Here is a 21459-nt window from a genome sequence, read left to right on the forward strand (position 1 = left end):
ACGCAAGGTAAACAAAACTACGCAATATTAACTAATTTTATCAACGATAACTGAGAATAATACTTATCTTATCAGGAGCTTGCACGAACCAAACAAAACACATTAAAATTGAATCTTCTGGTTCCCATCTGCCATATGGCTGTGGGAGGATAGCTATATGCTACCATTCTAGGGAAAGATGATTATGAGCAAGGTGGTTTTCCGTTGCCTTCCTTGCCGTAAGTATTTATGACTGTAACCTGTGTGTTCATGGGGCCGGTTTGCCTGCTTGCGGGATGAAAAACCCCAGATAAACTGGCGGAAAAAACCCTGCTGCCCACGCCCAAGACCGGCTAACTTGGCTATGGCTGAGGAAGATCCTTAAGCTCCTCACGTCGTGGACGGGAATCGAACCTAGGACACTCCTTCCCCAGGCATGTGGTTACGAAGCACAAAGCCACTAGGCTAATAAAATTGAATAAGTAAGTAAAAATTAATGAAATAAAATGGATATTTAAAAAAACCAACAAATATCAGCAGAATGGTGAGTAATAAAAGAGGGGTGAACTGAACAACAATATGGTTTTATTGTTTCTGCCTTTCCTTGCTGTTTTGTTAGATTTGTAGTAAACATATTATCCACATTTCAACCAATTGCTTCTTGTTTGTTGATTTTTATTATTGAAGATTTTCCTCCTTCAACCAAGGCTCAGTATATCTTCAGAAGTGCTAAGTGATACTTGGAAAACGTGTCATGTAAGTATTTATATATTTTTCGGAAATGTTTTTAATAATGGAAAAGTGGCTTAAAACTAGGACTTTTAAAAGAAAAGCAAATGAAACAGGTGATGCTAACCCTAATTGTGATAGATGTGTTGTAAGGGCGAGTAAATATGATACTATTAAAGTTGAAGAAACAAGCAGTTCAAAGAAAAAATACAGTAGAAAATATAACAGTTCATTTACTTAAATATAAAGAGCTAATAAGCTTCATTTCGGCAACAAAAACATTATTTAAATTAAGGGGATATTAAATCCCACATTGTTTTAAAACCGAATAAGAAACTCAAAGATTGGAATCAGAGAGTTTCTTGCCGAATATAGTATAGTAAACTATAAAGTATCGGCGATCACTAAGCGTCCGCTAAATGCAAGTGGCCCAGCACGTAGTGCAATACCGGAAATCTCGCAGCAAAGTCGGTAAAGTTCTGATCACTATTCTTAGGTATTTACCATAATGTAAAAACACATTTCCTAGGAAATGTATGCTGTTATTACATTATGGTGGTGAGGTCACTACCCAGACCGGTTTCAGCCTTTTTTGAGGCTTCATCAGTGAGTAGCTAGACCGAGTTAATACCAAAGTGTATATAGCGAAAAGAACTTTATACTCTGCTATACGAGTTTCCGAACAGGTGCAACCATTAAGTTACTTAAATATAAAGAGCTAATAAGCTTCATTTCGGCAACAAAAACATTATTTAAATTAAGGGGATATTAAATCCCACATTGTTTTAAAACCGAATAAGAAACTCAAAGATTGGAATCAGAGAGTTTCTTGCCGAATATAGTATAGTAAACTATAAAGTATCGGCGATCACTAAGCGTCCGCTAAACGTCCGCTTTACCGACTTTGCTGCGAGATTTCCGGTATTGCACTACGTGCTGGGCCACTTGCATTTAGCGGACGCTTAGTGATCGCCGATACTTTATAGTTTACTATACTATATTCGGCAAGAAACTCTCTGATTCCAATCTTTGAGTTTCTTATTCGGTTTTAAAGACAATGTGGGATTTAAAACAATGTGGGATTTAATATCCCCTTAATTTAAATAATGTTTTTGTTGCCGAAATGAAGCTTATTAGCTCTTTATATTTAAGTAACTTAATGGTTGCACCTGTTCGGAAACTCGTATAGCAGAGTATAAAGTTCTTTTCGCTATATACATTTTGGTATTAACTCGGTCTAGCTACTCACTGATGAAGCCTCAAAAAAGGCTGAAACCGGTCTGGGTAGTGACCTCACCACCATAATGTAATAACAGCATACATTTCCTAGGAAATGTGTTTTTACATTATGGTAAATACCTAAGAATAGTGATCAGAACTTTACCGACTTTGCTGCGAGATTTCCGGTATTGCACTACGTGCTGGGCCACTTGCATTTAGCGGACGCTTAGTGATCGCCGATACTTTATAGTTTACTATACTATATTCGGCAAGAAACTCTCTGATTCCAATCTTTGAGTTTCTTATTCGGTTTTAAAACAATGTGGGATTTAAAACAATGTGGGATTTAATATCCCCTTAATTTAAATAATGTTTTTGTTGCCGAAATGAAGCTTATTAGCTCTTTATATTTAAGTAACTTAATGGTTGCACCTGTTCGGAAACTCGTATAGCAGAGTATAAAGTTCTTTTCGCTATATACACTTTGGTATTAACTCGGTCTAGCTACTCACTGATGAAGCCTCAAAAAAGGCTGAAACCGGTCTGGGTAGTGACCTCACCACCATAATGTAATAACAGCATACATTTCCTAGGAAATGTGTTTTTACATTATGGTAAATACCTAAGAATAGTGATCAGAACTTTACCGACTTTGCTGCGAGATTTCCGGTATTGCACTACGTGCTGGGCCACTTGCATTTAGCGGACGCTTAGTGATCGCCGATACTTTATAGTTTACTATACTATATTCGGCAAGAAACTCTCTGATTCCAATCTTTGAGTTTCTTATTCGGTTTTAAAACAATGTGGGATTTAATATCCCCTTAATTTAAATAATGTTTTTGTTGCCGAAATGAAGCTTATTAGCTCTTTATATTTAAGTAACTTAATGGTTGCACCTGTTCGGAAACTCGTATAGCAGAGTATAAAGTTCTTTTCACTATATACACTTGGTATTAACTCGGTCTAGCTACTCACTGATGAAGCCTCAAAAAAGGCTGAAACCGGTCTGGGTAGTGACCTCACCACCATAATGTAATAACAGCATACATTTCCTAGGAAATGTGTTTTTACATTATGGTAAATACCTAAGAATAGTGATGAGAACTTTACCGACTTTGCTGCGAGATTTCCGGTATTGCACTACGTGCTGGGCCACTTGCATTTAGCGGACGCTTAGTGATCGCCGATACTTTATAGTTTACTATACTATATTCGGCAAGAAACTCTCTGATTCCAATCTTTGAGTTTCTTATTCGGTTTTAAAACAATGTGGGATTTAAAACAATGTGGGATTTAATATCCCCTTAATTTAAATAATGTTTTTGTTGCCGAAATGAAGCTTATTAGCTCTTTATATTTAAGTAACTTAATGGTTGCACCTGTTCGGAAACTCGTATAGCAGAGTATAAAGTTCTTTTCGCTATATACACTTTGGTATTAACTCGGTCTAGCTACTCACTGATGAAGCCTCAAAAAAGGCTGAAACCGGTCTGGGTAGTGACCTCACCACCATAATGTAATAACAGCATACATTTCCTAGGAAATGTGTTTTTATATTATGGTAAATACCTAAGAATAGTGATCAGAACTTTACCGACTTTGCTGCGAGATTTCCGGTATTGCACTACGTGCTGGGCCACTTGCATTTAGCGGACGCTTAGTGATCGCCGATACTTTATAGTTTACTATACTATATTCGGCAAGAAACTCTCTGATTCCAATCTTTGAGTTTCTTATTCGGTTTTAAAACAATGTGGGATTTAATATCCCCTTAATTTAAATAACAGTTCATATTTGGAATTTGGGTTTACTTGGTATGGAGATGAAAGTGAACAGAAAATTCAACGTGTTTTGTGTTATCGAACGAGTGCATGAAACCTGCGAAACACTGACGACATTTAGAAACTAAACATTTTGATGTGAAAAATAAGCCAATTGAATTTTTTCAGAGATGCTTAGGGACATTCAATCATAGGAAAGATATAGTTTTGGCCATAGGTTTGATTAATAACAAGGCACTGGAAGCATCCTATCTCTTAAAGTTTGTGCATAGAGAAAACAGGGGAATCTCATTCTATCGGAGAAAATTTACTACTTCTAGCTATAAAAGATGTAGTCAAAACTCTGTTTGCCAGCAAGTCACTAAAAGATGTTGATTTGATTCCTCTTTCAACTGACAGTGTTGGTCACAGAATTAATGACATGGCAGGTGACGTAGAATCTCAGTTAATTGAAAGAGTTAAGAAGACTACTGACGTTACAAATGATGCACAGTCAATATGTTACATAAGATATGCACATGATAACAATATTCATGACGATATTCTGTTTTGTATTCCCGAATGGGATGACAAATGGGAAGATTGTCATCCCGAACAATTGGAGAAGAAATATTTCACACTCTCAATAATTACACAATACACAAAGATATCTATCCAGTGGGAAAAATATATGGACTTCTTGTTCAGATGGAGCTTGTACCCTTACAGGCAGGAATAGCAGGATTGTTTCTTTTATTAAGTTAATTTTATTAAGGCTGTTAAATAACAGGTTATTTTCAGTACTTTGTGATGAAATGGGCAGTGAATATATACACCCTCCGCTTCATTCTGAAATTCATTGGCTTTCCAGGGGCAAAGTACTAACAAGGTTATTTCAGTTAAGGTACGAATTAAGGTTCATTTACAAATATTATTTGTAAATGAACGTAATTCTGATTTTGCATCGCTCCTTGTTGACGAAGCATGGTTATCAACACTACCCTATCTTTCAGACATTTTTTCGAAATTAAATGAACTAAATTTCTCCCTTCAGGGAAATTCTTTAACAGTTCTTGATGCCACAACAAAATAAAGGCATTCGAGAAAAAAAATGGTGTTATGAATTAGCTATGTAAATTGCAGACAACTTGTACCTTTTCCAACACTGGAATCCTTTTTAGTGGAAAATTATATTTTTGTTGATTCTGAGTTTTTGGAAAGGGTTTGTGACCACCTCAAAACTCTGAAACAGAATTTTGAAACATATTTTCTGAATAACTTTTATAACAAATTTCTGTAGGTTCACGATCCATTTCAAGCTTACAGTGACGACAACAACCTGTCATTATCGAAAAAAAAAGTTAATTGAGCTTTCAAGTGACAGTGGGCTTAAAATGCAATTCCGTGATCTTGGTTTGGCTCGATTTTAGATCTCGCCTTCAGTGAGAAGTGAATTTCTCAAATTATCTGAAGAAGCTATTACTATGTTTTACCGGCTACATAAGTTAATTGAAAGGGAGATGGTAAATCCGGTTTATTTTATAGCCGGGTACGAAACCCAGATTGAAATCCATCAAAGTGCTAGAGTTTCATGCCAAAAAAACTATCGGCGAGACCAAGAGTAAGTAATCCCTTGGGTAGTACTCTTGGTCTCGCCAATAGTTTTTTCGGCATGAAACTCTAGGACGTCGATGGATTTCGATCTGAGTTTCATACCCGGCTATAAAATAAAATGGGATTTCCCTTTCAATTAACTTATGTAGTCAGTAAAATATAGTAATAACATTTTGGTAATAACAATATATAAGTACACCATTTTGGCAATTCGATAGTAGAGGTATGTCAGTTCGGTTCACTTATAACCTTTATATTCCAGGTCTACCTACTCACTGATGAGACCTCAAAAAAGGTTGAAACCGGTCTGGGTAGTGACCTATTCTCATAATGTAAAACAGTATACATATCTTAGGAGCTGTGTTTTACATTATGAGAGAATATTAAGGTTAGTGATGGAGCTTGCTCCACCTTTGCATGGAGTTGCTCTGGTGTTGTACTACCCAAGGGATTACTTACTCTTGGTCTCGCCGACAGTTTTTTCGGCATGAAACTCTAGGACTTCGATGGATTTCGATCCGAGTTTCATACCCAGCTATAAAATAAAACGGGATTTACCATCTCCCTTTCAATTATCTGAAGAAGCATTGAAAATCAGGATGCAATGTTCTACAACCTATCTCTGTGAGAAAGGATTTTCACCACTCCTTCAAATAAAAACAAATACAGAAATCGTCTTAGTGGGTGTGTAGATCTTCGACTGAAGTTGACCAATATTGAGCCAGATATCCAGCAACTCTGCAAGGGTTGAGAAGCTCGACCATCTCATTAAAAGTAGTACCATAATTATATCATATCATTTATTTGTTTAATACAAATTAAAACTTTGTTCAACGATGATACACTTTTGATCGTTTACTTCCAATTTAATTAATTATGTTTCTATATGTATTCAAAACATGCTTTTAGATTTATTATGTTATAAATGGCACAGTTCTTCCTGAATGTTGGTAATCCCCACATACTTTTTTAAAAAATTACACAACTTAGTGGTCCATAGAACTGTTTTAGGTATTTTAATGGGCCTTGGGATTAGAAAGATTTAGAAATTCTGATCTAGAGGAAGATATTAATCAGGTAGGAGTTAGATGGATGACTAACATCATTAAGCACAAGCTGCAAAAGAAGAAAATGCTATGGAGGGTATATAAAGAGAAAGGAGAACAATAAGCTCATGAACAGTATAAGGCTCAGGCAAGGAAGGTAAAGTCAGATTATAAGAAGAATCTAGCCAAACAGGCCAAAGGAAATCCCAAAGAGTTCTTTCATTATGTGGCAAGTAACAGGAAAAATGACTATGGAAGATTAGCCTTAATGAGTGATGATGGTCACAAATTGATAGTAGCACATAAAACAGTTCAGTTACTTAGTGACCACTTTGCAAGGGTATATCATCCTAGTGAGATTACTGCTTTAACATATGTGACAGACTAATATGGGAATAAAGGTGTATGAATTGGAGATTCTTAGGTATTGCAGAATCTCAATACAAATACAGCTGTGGGATTAGATGGGATATCAGCTTCGGTTTTGCGAGAATGTGCAAGGGAACTGGCAATGCCTCTGACTTAGCTCTTTAATTTAAGTGTCAGCTCTGGTAGAGATCCAAGGGAGTAGAATTAGGGCAAAATAATTCCCTTCCATATGGGAGGTTCCAAGACTGCATTAGCAAATTATAGACCAATTGGTATCTCAGGTGTGGTGTAAAAGTACTGGAAAAATTGGTCAAAAAGAGAATTCAAGAATGGGTAGATAAAAATACGATACTGTATGAGGGGGTAACATGACTTTGTGAAGGGTAGGTCATGCCTTAGTAATTTAGTAACTTTTTATAACAGAGTAACAGTTGAATTCGATAAAGGAAATGGTTACACAATAATTCTGCTGGATTTTACAAATGCATCTGATAGAATACCACATGGAACTCTGTTACACAAATTAGAACAAATGGGGATGGATATGACACTGGTTAACTGGATAAGAGGGTGGCTGCTAGACAGATATCAAAAAGGCAGTATATGTAAGGGCAGAATCAAGGTGAAAACAGGTAACCAGTAACCAGTATGTACCTCATCATCCAGTGATGAGACTATTGCTGTTTAGTTTATACGTAAATGATATAGGAAATAACCTGAAAGGAAATATTCAGTTGTTTGCTGATGATGTGAAATTTAGTAGAGTAATAATTAATCAAGTGATGTGGAGAGCTCATAGGATGATTTAAATAAGCTGTCAGCATGGGTAAAAGTTAATAGCTTTCAGCTTAATGTGGAGAAATGTACAGTTGTGCATTTTGCGATAAATAGATTACAAGCTATGTATCACATTGTTAGCACTATACTCCAGGACATAGATGAAGCTAGAGATATAGGATTGGTGGTAGAGACAGAGAGTTGAAGTTTAGAGGACATATTGCTAAGGTTGCTAATGTAGACAATAAGATTACTTTTCTATTGAAGAAAACACATTAACATGTAGAAATAAGAAACTTGATATTCTTCTGTATAAGGCCTTGATATGCTGACATCTCGATTACTGTGCTCAAGTCTGGTCCTCTGGGTCTTTGGGGATGAGAAAGTGGTGGAGAGCATTCAGAAGAGAGTGAACAAGATGGTGAGTGGCCTGTGGAATGTTCCTTATGAGGATATGTTGATTGATAGGAGAAAAAGATGGGATATGATAGAAACATTTAAGTTGCCTAAAGTATTTATAGAATTGATGCAGGGGAAATGTTTCAACACTTAGGTAGAGGGACCAGAACATGGGATCATTCCTTGGAAGTTGAATAAAGGTGTGATCAGTAGGAGTGTGGACTAGATTTTTTGCCTGGAGAGTGGTGAATGAGTTGAATGGGTTGCCAGAGTCAGTTGTGAGTGCTTTGTCTGTTAATGGGTTCAAGGAGAGGTATGATAGATTGTGCGGATAGAGTGGGTTTCCTGCGATGAGTCTTCGGACTCCATGGAGGTGCCTGTATAATAATAATAATAATTAAACAAACTGATTTCTCAAAATAACCTTAACATAAAATCAATGATTTTTAATAAAAGTGCAATAACATGTAAATGAAAATTACTTACTAGACCGAAGCTATCTTCTTCTGAACTCTCTAATGCAACAGATGGCACCTTAGTAGTCATCGATGTTTTGTTTAACTGACAGTCATTTAGTTTGTCACTTTTACAAGTTAAAATTTTAGAAGATTTATTGAAGCTCTTTCCCTTCAGTTGAGGTAATGATGCTGTTGTATCCACTACTAAATATAGATGATTACCATGGCAGTATAAATTGGCTAAGCTTACTAATTCTCTTTTATCAATTTGAGAAGGAGAAGCATACAACCTGAATGAGGAAAGAAAACATAAGCATATAACTCTGTGAAATGGAAACATTTTATCTTCACTGACTGAGATTTCAAGATCTTGTCTTATTCTATAAAAACTCATATTATAAAAAATGCCCATTTAAGCTGCTACTACAACTAATTATTATTCATCATCATCATCATCATGCATATCAAGGTAGGCCTAGCATGGCCTGTTCTGGCCTTAGAAGTCATCATTGAATCTTTTAAGAGGATGTCCAGGCTTTCTTTTTCCTAATGGCTTGTACTTTAAGGCTTGTTTTGGTAATCTTTCTGTTTTCGTTCTAATTATTATTACTGATGCCAAACCACTATGGTGTCAAAAGATTCCTGGGGGAGGTATACACACACACATGGGAAGGTTTAGAGAAACCTGTGCCATTGCTCTTGACATCACCAAGGCTTTTGATAGGATCTGACATTGAGGGCTTCTCAACAACTTATCATCATTTGAATCACCTTTATCCTTCATGTTGGAGGCTTAGTGGATTTTTTACAACACTCAGAAAGGATTAAAACAGAATTTAATACTTCCTGTATTTCGTCCTAGTCACTAGGAGATCTACGGGAATTACAAAACAACTAATGTAACATGAACACAAATATCATACAATACTAAGCCCAACCCGTGGGTGACATTAAAGTCCTATGTAGGTGGAGTGCCCTCTAAGGGTGGTTGTAGGTGGCCTGGAATGTAAGGTGGGGCCTCTGGTGATGAGTGTTTCCCAAATCTTCGGAAGCTTAATGCAACCGTATTTATTAAGATTTGGTTGATTTCTGAGAGCTACTGCTGCTTCTAAGAATAGTCTCTCTTTCTTGAATTTGCTGTGGTGGAGCATGGTGGTTTTCTTCCAAGATACCCTGTGGGTGGTGTCCAAGACATGGTCAGCCAAGCCTGAATGACCATAGTTGTGTTTACAGATGTAAGACTTGTGTTCCTCCAGTAGGATGGATGCTGATCTGCCTGTCTGTCCAATGTATGCCAGCTTACAGGAACAGGGTACTTTGTAAACTCCAGGCAGAGAGAGAGGAGGGAGCTGATCTTTCGTAGAACGGATAAGGGTAGCAAGTTTGCAGTGGGGCTCATATGCTGTGTGTAGGTTGTACTTTTTTAGAATCTTGGCTATTTTTTCGGATGTCATTTTTAAAATCTTGTTGACAAGAAGGATGGGGAATGGGGAGGAACTGATTATTTTTTTGAAACTGTGATCTCTATAGCCATTGGAGAGGAAAGTGCTGTGTATGTGGTTAAGCTCAGTAGTGAGGGCGGTTCCACTGGAACAAAGATTGTGGGCTCTCTTGGCAAGAGTTTTAATAATGCTATATTGTTGAGAGGGGTGGTGGGAGAGTTCGTGAATGTATCTGCCTGTGTGTGTGGGTTTTCTGTATACAGTGAAGGCAAGTGTATCATTAGGCACGCATGTAACTAAGGTGTCTAGGAAGGGTAAACAATTGTTCTTTTCCTTTTCCATAGTAAACTGGATTCTTGGATGTAGGCTATTCAGATGACTGAGGAAGGAGTCTAACGTGTCTGGGCCATGAGGCCAATAGAGAACACATAGCCAGATAGAAGGTTTGAGTGGGGCTGAGTCTATGGCACGCTTTTAGAAATCTTCCATATAGAAATTGGCAAGAGGGGGGAATCCATGGCGGTTCCCTCTATCTGCTTGTAGATTTTGTTCTTCCAAGAAAAATACCCAGAGTTAATGGCAAAGGGAAAGAGAGCTAAGAAGTCAGACGGAAAAACGTTTTCTAAGAGATATAAGGTGTCAGTTAAGGGAATATTGGTAAACAAAGAGGAGATATCAAAGCTTACCAATAGGTCTACGTTACTCAAGGTTAAATTTTCTATGAGGACTTTAAAGTGGGTCAAGTTTTTTATATAGGAAGTGAACCTTCCAGTGAGGGGGGGGGGGGATCAGGGAGTTGGCCAGCTGTTTAGACAGTCTGTAGCGAGGTGCATTGGTGGCATTTACTATAGGTCTGAGTGGGGAATCGGGTTTGTGGATTTTTGGTAAACCGTATATTCGGGGGTGGGGGAGTGGAAAGGTTTAAGTTTTTTCATGATGTCAGGGAGCCAGGAAGATACTTTTTTAAGTAAGATTTTTAATTTCTTAACGTGTTTTTGTGGGGTCGTATTCGAGAGGAATGTAGGTAGCGCGATAGCAGAGGATAATATTCATTTTATGATTCTGTTCACTGGTATTAAGAATGACTGTGACATTACCCTTATCCGCTCTGGTGATGACGATACTTTTTTCTTTTCGTAATTTCAGGAGAGTGGTGCGTTGGGCATACGATAAATTACTTTTTGGAGGCGAAGAATGAGCGATGATGATGTTGGCTACTCAGACTTGACGTTACCCCATTCCCCGTCCTTCTCATCAACAAGATTTTAAAAATGCCATTACCATACCCTACATCCGTGGCACATCCGAAAAAACAGCCAAGATTCTAAAAAATTACAACATACATACAGCATATAATCCCCACTGCAAACTTGCTACCCTTATCCGTTCTACAAAAGATCAGCTCCCTCCTCTCTCTCTCTGCCTGGAGTTTACAAAGTACCCTGTTCCTGTAAGCTGGCATACTTTGGACAGACAGGCAGATCAGCATCCATCTGCCTGGAGAAACACAAGTCTTACATCTGTAAACGCAACTATGGTCATTCAGGCTTGGCTGACCATGTCTTGGACACTACCCACAGGGTATCATGGAAGAAGACCACCATGCTCCACACAGCAAATTCAAGAAAGGGAGACTATTCTTAGAAGCAGCAGTAGCTCTCAGAAATCAACCAAATCTTAATAAATACGGTTGCATTAAGCTTCCGAAGATTTGGGAAACACTCATCACCAGAGGTCCCACCTTACATTCCAGGCCACCTACAACTGCCCTTAGAGGGCGCTCCACCTACATAGGACTTTAGTGTCACCCACGTAGTTGGGCTTAGTATTGTATGATATTTGTGTTCATGTTACATTAGTTGTTTTGTAATTCCCGTAGATCTCCTAGTGACTAGGACGAAATACAGGAAGTATTAAATTCTGTTTTAATCCTTTCTGAGTGTTGTAAAAAATCCATTAAGCCTCCAACATGATGTCCTCACAGCACTTATGCCTCTACACACGGACACCTTTATCCTTGTTTAAATCGACTGGCAGTTTACTTTTAAATCAATCTCCATACCTAATGGGGATGCTGTTCTCTCCTCAGACTTTCCTGTCAATGGGAAGTTTGTCTCTAGGGGGTTCAATCATTTTACCCACCTTTATATGAAAGCGCATGCCACTCATCCTATTACATGACAAGCCTTAAAGTATTCAAATATATGTGAAAATACAGATAGATGAATTGGAGGCACTTATATTTCCAAACCATATGACCATGTGAACATGGTCATTGAATCACTCACATCAGCCCATGCATTATGAGAATGTTAAGAGAATTGCACATCCTCTGCAAGGTGTTTAATTTAAGCCTCAGTTCAGAGAAGATATCTAGGCAATAATGAAAAAAATGAGGCAACAGTAGCGGCAGTGTGTAAGAAGTGCTCTGGATTCAGATAAGTTATTCTTGAAATAATGAATTGTATATGAGTGATTGTTTGAGTAAGAACTGCTATAAAAGTTGTGCGCTGCTAGTATTATTAGTGTGTGGGATATTTTGCTTAAACTTGATTATAAATTCGTTGTTTTTGGCCTTTAGAGTAGTAACCAGCAGATGAAAGATGGCGGCGGCTTTGTCAGTGCATGATTTTAACTTAGACTTCAGTCGTTTCGTGAAGTGCGAGGTGTGCTACATGAATTCTTTTGATTAAATACATGGTTTGTGGACATTTAGGGCTGATGGAAGGAGGGTATGTGTGAAGTGTGAGCTAAATGAGGATTTGATGAATTTGATGACAGAAAGTGTTAGTAGCGAGAATGTCGTGGGAAGAATGAGTGCTCGTTCAAAAGAGAAGCATGGTGTGAAAGAAAAGCAAAAAATTGTTAAGAAAGCATTGAAAACGAAAACGAGTGATTTGAAAATCATAATGGACGGTAAAAAGAACGAAAGCAAGGCGAATGTTGCAGAAGGAAACAAAATTGAGAGAACGGAAGAAACTGGAAATAGCGTGAAGAAAGTGGGAAAAATGGAAACAATGAATGAAAGCGAACGTTGGATGCATGGAACACAAGTACAGAAACTCAAAAGGATGAACAAGAGTGAAATTGTGAAGTGGGAGTCGAGAGTTCGAAAATTAGTAAGACTGAATGACAGAGAGAATATGACGTGAGATTTGAAAGTTGAATTGGGTTGGATGAGGCAAGAGATGAAATGGATGTGGAGCGAAATTAAGAAAATTCAGGTGAAAATGATTAAAACAAATCAAGTAGGTACAAAAGAGTTAACGAAAGACGAGTGAGTGGCGTTGTATGGCGACTCCATTATTAAAGGGGTGCTGGATGAGAGGATGCACAAGGTATGTTTTCCAGGTGGTAAAATGAGTAGTGATTGAGGCATTGGATATGAGTAGGGAGCGAGTGAAGGAGTTGATGGTTTTAATAGGTACGGTTGACTTGACAGAGGACAAAGAGGATGTCAGAATGGATATCAGGAGGCTGCTTAGATAGATAAAAGAGAATTGTGTAACAGGAAAGGTAGTAAGCATGTTGCCTAGGTATAACTGTGGTGAGATGGGGCAGAGAGCAAGGTTTATGAATGGTATGTTGGCTGAAATGTGTGAGGAGTGAGGAGTACAATTTGCTAATGTGTGGAATGAGTTTGAAGGATGAAGTGTTTCAAACTCATTCCACATTGGAGCGATGGATTGCATTTGAGTGGTTATGGTGCGAGTGATTTGGAGAGACTGTTGCTGGAAGGTAGAGAAGTGAGTATAGAGAATGAATCAGATCAAGTGGGAAGTGATGTGGAAGAGCAGGAGAGTACAGCAGGAGAGAACTGAAAAGGTAGTTATAAATGAAGAAGTAAGTGACATGAGTATGGAAAATGAGAGAATGGGTGTGTAGGATGAACAGGAAAATGGGGAAGATGAGGGTGGACAGTAGTACACAGTGTGAGAAAGGTGGATGCTCCAAGAGGATGTGAGAGCATTTGTAGACAGGAAAGGAATGGGATGATCTGGGATCAAGAGGAAACAGTTGGAATTGAAGACAATTCTAAAATGAATAAGCAGAAAGGGAAACGGCCCCAGAAGAGCATGGAGAGATCACATCGAATGAGTGTTATCAGTGGAACTAGCTGTAGATCCAGGAATGAGCTGTTGAGTTTATATACAAATGCTAGAAGTGTAAGAAACAAGGCAGATGAAATGGTTGCACTAATTGAGTCTGTTCACCCAAAAATTGTTGGAATAAGTGAGACATGGTTAGATGTGGACGACATCCTGACAGGAATAGAGATGGAAGGATATGATATGTTCTGTGAGGATAGAAGGGATAAAAAGGGAGGGGGAGTGCTATTGATGATAGAGAAAGAGTTATGTCCATACAAACTAGAGATGCAAGAGGGAAATAGTGCCAGTGGTTTTGAGGCAGTAGGGTGTGAGATAGAGGTGAATGGAATGAAATACGTGGTTGGATGTTGTTATTGACCAGGAAATGTGGATGGTAGTGACTATGAAATGTATAATCAAATTAGCCAAGCAAATAAAAAAATAGTCATCATTATGGGCGATTTTAATTATGGCAATATAGACTGGAATGGTGAGATAACAACTGGAAGTAAAGAAAATCAGTTTCTTGAGTTTTTGAGGGTTAACTACCTCAGACAGTATGTGACAGAGGGCACATGAGGATTGAGGGTCTTGGATTTGGTCATCTCATCAGAGGATATAATTATAAATTAAGTGTCAAATCACCCACCAATTGGTGAGAGTGAACATGAGGTGATTACCTGGGTGGGAGCCAGCAGTGTGACTACCTCTGTAAGAAAAGGGTATATGTGGAACTATGAAGGGTGGGGGGGAGGGCGGTGATTATAAAGAGCTCAGGAGACAGCCTGCAAGTGTAACATGGAATGAAGAGTTAGCTGGAAAAGAGATCAATGTAGCTTGGTGGATTTTCAAAAACATTCTAGTAGATGCAATGTATAAATGCATTCCAAGGGTGAGAAGGTTAAATAAGGTAGGTGTGAAATGGATGAATAAAGAGATTAAGCATGCGATACAGAGAAAAAGGACATTATGGAGGCAGCATAAGCGAAGTGGAAATAACTAGTTCCATGAGGACTACAGAGACCAGGCAAGGAGAGTGAATTGGTTGGTGAAGGTAGCTAAAAAGAGGTATGAACAGCAGTTAGCTAATGAAGCCAAAAAAGAATCCTAAGGAGTTCTTTCGATATGTAGCCAGCAAAAGAAAGAATGATTATGGAAGAATGACATTGATTGGAGAAAATGGTATAAAGACAGCTGTTGCAGAAGGTGTGGTGGAGATACTTAATGAGCAGTTCATAAAGGTCTTTCAATCTTGTGAATGTGACTTCATGGAGAGATTGAGAGCAGTTGATGATGGGGAAGAGAGATTGACTGTAAGTGAGCAAGAAGTATATGGGGAGTTGGCAAACTAAATGTAAATAAGGCTGTGGGACTTGATAATATATCACCACATAGTCTGAAAGAACATAGGGAGTTGACACTGGCCTACATATTTTTTTTAATACGAGTCTTGCACTTGGTCAAGTTCCTAAGGAGTGGAAGGAGGGCAAGATTGTGCCACTTCATAAAGGAGGTGATGGAACTCAAGCATCAAACTATCGGCCTATCTGTGTGTGTCAGGTGTTGTAGTTAAGTTGTTGGAGAAGAATGTGAGAACTAGTATCCAGAATTGGGTCGACAACAATGGTATTATATTTGATGAACAGTATGGATTTCCTAAAGGGAGGTCATGTTTTAGTAATCTACTTACTTATTACAATAAGATGACTGTTTCATGGACAGAGAAGAAGGATACACAGCAATATACTTAGATTTTTTCAAATGCTTTTGATAGATTTCTGCATGATAAGTTGATAGTCAAACTGGAGTGGATGGGGTTGGATATTAGATTGGTGCATTGGATTGGAGACTTGCAATCTGATAGGTATCAACAAGTTGTGTATGGCAGAGCAATATCTAGGAAAAGAAAAGTTACCAGTGGTGTGCCTCAAGGGTCTGTATTAGGGTCATTGCTGTTTAACTTGTATATTAATGATATTGGTGAAGATTTGAATGGAGATATTCAGTTGTTTGCAGATGATAGAAAGTTGGGATGAACCATGAAGAGTAGAGAAGACGATGTTGTTGCCTTATAAGAAGATTTGAATAAATTGAGTAATTGGGCAAAGGAATGGGGATGTGAGTTCAATGTTGCAAAATGTAAGGTTTTAAATTTGGAAATGGATGGGATGCAGAATTTATGCTTGGTGAAGATATATTGTCGGAGGTGGAAGAAATAAGAGATCTGGGGGTGATGGTGGATGAGGATCTGAAATTTAGGGGACATTTAGCGAAAATTGTGAAGACAACACAAAGGCTTCTGGGAATGCACAGGACACTGACTTGTAGGAAGATTCTTGTTCCATTGCTTAAGGCTCTGATTACGCCACACATGGACTATTGTGCCCAGATTTGGTCACCTGGTTTTCAGAAGGATGAAGAGATTTTGGAAAGGGTCCATGGGCGACTGACTAAGGTAGTGTCTAACATCTGAAATGTCGAGTATGAGAAAACATTGAGAAAACAAAGATGCAACTTGTAGAGTCTGGTGGATAGGAGGAGGAGGGGAGATATGATAGAGACCTATAAGTCATTAAGGGATTGTTATAGTGTTGCAGAGGTTCTACAGAAGATACTGGGAGATCAGGGGAGAACCAGAGGTCATCCCTGGAAGCTGTATAAGTAGGGTGTGAGTTGGGGAGTGAGAGGCAGGTTTTTTTCATGAAGAGTTGTGAATGATTGGAATGCCTTGCCTGAGAGTGTGGTGTCTGCAGAGAATCTGAGTGTATTTAAAGCATGGTATGATGAGCTGTTTGTTTTATAAAAGGACTTCCTAGATGAGGCACTTCATGGGGTCTTGTGTAATAATAATAATAAAGGAGGTTTCAAGATGGAAGAAGAAATTATAGGTTAACTTAATCATTATCTCAGAAGTAGGTATTGGATTGGTGATAGAAGACAGAAATTAGGACTGGGAGTACATATCTGTAAAAGGAGGATATCTGTGAAATTCAGATGACAAAACATTATTGAAACCAGTAATGTCAATGCACAATGATTGACTGGATCAGAAGTTGATGAATTGTTCCAGGCTGTGATGTTGCAGGTATGAGAGAATGAATGGCTGATATAGGAATTGAAGTGATTGCAATGGAGGTGAATAGTATATTACAGAACCTTGATGTAAATACATCTGTGAGATTAGGTGGTATACCAGCTCGAGGCTTACGTGAAGCGGCTAAAGAATTGTTAGTGCCCTTGACCATTTTGTTTAATTTGAGTCTCGGGTCTGGGGTAGTCCCGAGGGGGTGGAAAGAGGAGAAAATAGTTCCATTGCATAAAGGAAGTTCCAAGACTGCTGTTGCAAATTACCGACCGATCAGCATATCAGGAGTCATTGTTGAGGTTTTGGAGAAAGTAGTCAAGAGAAAAATACAGGAACAGATAGATGAAAATGGGATATTGTATGGGGGATAGCATAGTTTTGTGAAGGGTAGATCATGCTTTACTAACTTGCTTACGTTTTATAACACAGTGACGGCTGAACTGGATAAAGGTAATGGGTATACAGTGATACTGCTGGACTTTGCTAAGGCCTTTGACAGGATACCACATGCAGCACATGGGGATGGATATAAGGTTGGTGAGATGGATAGGAGGGTGTTTGATGGAGAGATATCAGAGAGTAGTTTATTCAGAAGTGGAGTCCAAAAGAAAGCCTGTTATTAGTCCAGCAGGGTTCTGTTCTTGGACCACTGATATTTAATTTGTTCATTAATGATATAGGAAAGGATCTGAGAGGAACTGTTCATTTATTTGCTGATGACGCAAAGTTGGGTAAAGCAATAGTGAATACACATGATGTGATAACTTTGCAGGATGATTTGGATAGATTGGCAGTCTGGTCGAGAATGGATGTCAGTTTAATGTAGCAAAGTGTAAAGGTATGCATTTTGGGGTGAAAAAATTAGCAGAAGTATATCATGTTGGGGGATCTGTACTCCAGGAGGTTGAAGAAGCCAGGAATTTGGGAGTGTTGGTGGATAGTGAGTTGAAGTTTAGGGGGAACATTGCAAAAGTGGTTAAATCAGCTCATCAGATCACTTGGTTACTGAAGAATACTTTGACGAGTAGAGATAAGCAAGTTATTGTTCCTCTTTATCGAGACTTGGTAAGACCCCATCTTGACTACTGTGCCCAGATCTGGGCCCACAGGTTTCTTCTTGATGTGGAGGAGGTAGAGAGGATCCATAGGTGAGTGACCAAGATGGAATGAACCTTACCAGAACAGGTTGAAGATCTGTGGGTTACAGAAATTGGTTGATTGGTGGAAAAGGGATGATATGATTGAGACATTCAAATTACTGAGGGGTTTTTACAAGATTAATTGAGAGGAAATTTTTCAGAACAGGTCTGGTGATGAGAGAACTAGGGGCCATTCATGGAAACTGAGGAAGAGTGCAGTTAGCAAGGGTGTTAGAACTAGATTTTTTTTTTTTTTTTACTTGGAGAGTGGTGAATGAGTGGAATAAGCAGCCAGAGTCTGCTGTGGGTTCAATGACTGTGAATAAGTTCAAAGCACAGTATGATAGATACCATGCGAATTCTGAATAGTTGTTGGCATGATGTTTAGGGCTTCCCTCGATGAGTCTAAGGACTCTTTGGAGTTGCCCGTAATAATAATAATAATAATAATAATAATAATAATAAAATAATAATAGTAAAACCTGTGGAGTATCCATAACTATATAAAAAGATGTATGCCACAGTAAATAACATTTTTAAAAAAGGAACTGATATTAAATATCATAAAACAATAGAATGGGAATCTGTTCTGTCAAATACATTAAATCAAGACTTGCTAAAGATGGTTATTAATATTTCAAAAAATTTCAAATTTCACCTCACCGAGCAGAGACACTCATTTGCTCATATCTCATCTGAGAGGTAACAGCAACAGCTGTGCTTCAGTTAACTTCATGGGCTACAGCATTGCCATTCATCACCCATGCTTCCAACTGGTTTCGACCTTTGTTGAGGTCTCGTCAGTGGGAGTCAGACCCAGAAAGTTACTCTAAGGTGGAAGTAATGGAGAAGTCATATTTATCTATATGAGTTGCCAAAAGGTGTTTCACCTTATTACTAAATTACCCTGGATTTAGAGAAAGATGTTGGAATTTTTTTTTCCCACTTGGTTAGACTATAATAAATTTAGTTTAATCCTTTATCCAAGTGTAAGCAAACAAAGTTTGTGCCTGAAGTATCTTCAGGACTGAGGCAACTCGTGGTAAAAGTGGACCAATCTCTCATCATTACTTGTCTTAGTGTCTCCCATAATGCAAAGCACATCTACTTGCAGACATAATGCTATGCATTATGGGAAGGGCCACTACCCAGACCGGATTCGACCTTTATTGTGGTCTCGTCAGTGGGAGCCAGACCCAGAGGAGATGATACCAAGGTGGAAGCAATGGAGAAGTTATATTTACCTATAAACATCAATATAGGTAAATATGACTTCTCCATTGCTTCCACCTTGGTATTACCTCCTCTGGGTCTAGCTCCTACTGACGAGACCTCAATAAAGGTCGAAACCAGTCTGGGTAGTGGCCTTTCCCTTAATTCATAGCATTATACATGTCTGCAAGGAGATGTGCTTTGCATTACGGGAGATACTAGGACAAGTAAAGAGGAGGTTGAAAGAGGAGGTGGAATGTCTTGTGAATGAGAGCAGAAGTATGAAAGATAACATTAGAAGAATGGAAGAGATAAATGCAAGGTGAATCAGAGTAGGAGAGAGAGAGAATTTAGAGAGTATGAGTGAGAAGTATGGGGGTGCTAGAAGAGGAGAGAATGGAAACAGTAGAAGAGAGGGAATGAGAGAGAGGTATGGGAATGCTAGCAGACGAAAGGATGGAAACAGTAGGAGAGACGGAATGAGAGAGAGATATGGAAGTGCTAGAAGAGGAGAGAATGGAAATGGTAGGAGATATGGAATGAGAGAGAGGTATGGGAATGCTAGCAGACGAAAGGATGGAAACAGTAGGAGAGACGGAATGAGAGAGAGATATGGAAGTGCTAGAAGAGGAGAGAATGGAAATGGTAGGAGAGATGGAATGAGAGAGAGGTATGGGAATGCTAGAAGACGAGAGGATGGAAACAGTAGTAGGAGAGACAGAATGAGAGAGGGATATGGAAGTGCTAGAAGTGGAGAAAATGGAAACAGTAGAAGAGAGAGGTATGGAAATGAAAGAAGAGGAGAGAATGGAAACAATAGGAGCGAGGGAATGGTAAGAGGTATAATGTATGGCTACTCAATGATCCATGGGGTTCAAGATAGGATGCGTGAGGAGTGTTTGCCAGGAGGAACAATAGAAAGGGTGGCTATGGCAATTAAGAGAGGTGAAAGGGTGGATGAGATGATTGTGATGGTAGGAACGAATGACTTGAGTGGTAATGTAAGTCGGGCAGCGAGAGATATGAGATTTTTGCTTGAGACTGTATGGAAGAAGACAGAGAGAGGAAAAATAGTGTGCGTGTTGCCTAGGTATGATAATGATGAGCTGAGCAGAAGAGTGGTGATATTGAATGGCATAATAACGAGAATGTGTGACAAGAGAGGACTGGTATATGTGGATGCTTGGAGTGCGTTTGAGGAAAGAGAGGAATTGTATGCGAGAGACCGTTTACATTTCAATGAAGAAGGACGTAGGCATCTGGAGAGATTGCTGTTCTGAACGAGTCAGTGTGTCCCAAGGAGGATGATAGCAGGGGTGGGATCTTGTGGAAATGGATACTTGGGAGAAGGGAGACAATGTCAGGTAACACTGAGCCCAGTGGAGTCTAGACGGAATAATGCTGGGTATAGAAACAATGGCAATTATATGCTTTATACGAATGCCAGGAGTATCCGGAATAAGGGAGAGGAATTGGTGGCGCAGATAGCATCAGTCTGGCCAAAAATTATTGCGATCACTGAGACGTGGTTGACAGAAGGGGATATAACAACAGGAATAGAAGTCGCTGGGTATAGCATTTTTCGTCAGGATAGGAGGGGAAAGCGTGGTGGTGGGGTACTGCTTATGATAAGTGATGACCTATGTCCTCTAAGAGTGGAGAATTTGGAAGGAAGTGAGACAAATGATTTTGAGAGCGTATGGTGTGAGGTAGAGGTAGGCAAGACAGGATATTTAGTAGGGTGTTGCTACAGACCCAGGAGCACAGAGAATGGGGACCAGGAGATGTTTAGACAGCTAAGTTTGGCAAGTGCAAGAAGAATGATTATTATGGGAGATTTTAACTTCAGTAGTATAAATTGGAGAGAGGAAGATGCATGTAGCAATAGGGGAATGGAATTTCTAGAATTGTTGAGGGACAAATGTCTTACGCAATATGTAACAGAGGGAACAAGAGGTTCAAAAGTTTTGGATTTGGTTATAGCATCAGAAAAGTTGATAATAACTGAGTTGATGTCTCTCCCACCAGTTGCAGAGAGTGACCATATGGTGTTGACTTGGAAAATGAATAGACATGCAGTAGTATCAAAGAGACGGGAACTTATGTGGAATTATAAGGCAGGTGATTATAATAGT

General features: G+C 38.8%; 1 protein-coding gene across 4 annotated transcripts in view; it reads right to left on the reverse strand.

Annotated features, from left to right (window-relative positions):
* The window catches only part of LOC150099031 (serine/threonine-protein kinase Nek8-like), a 1046903-nt gene that overhangs the window by 187129 nt on the left and 838315 nt on the right, over positions 1 to 21459 (reverse strand). For all 4 annotated transcript variants that reach the window (XR_016549512.1, XM_090405252.1, XM_090405251.1 and 1 more), the window contains one exon: positions 8384 to 8645. Coding sequence is in view for 3 of the 4 variants with exons in the window: in XM_090405252.1 (XP_090261378.1) it covers positions 8384 to 8645 (262 nt within the window). In the remaining variant the exon portion in view is untranslated. The remainder of the gene's footprint in view (positions 1 to 8383; positions 8646 to 21459) is intronic.

The sequence above is a fragment of the Typopeltis vanoorti genome, chromosome 15, assembly GCF_054136105.1.
Source record: "Typopeltis vanoorti isolate ZY-2024b chromosome 15, IOZ_Tvanoo_1.0, whole genome shotgun sequence".
Classification (NCBI taxonomy): domain Eukaryota; kingdom Metazoa; phylum Arthropoda; class Arachnida; order Uropygi; family Thelyphonidae; genus Typopeltis; species Typopeltis vanoorti.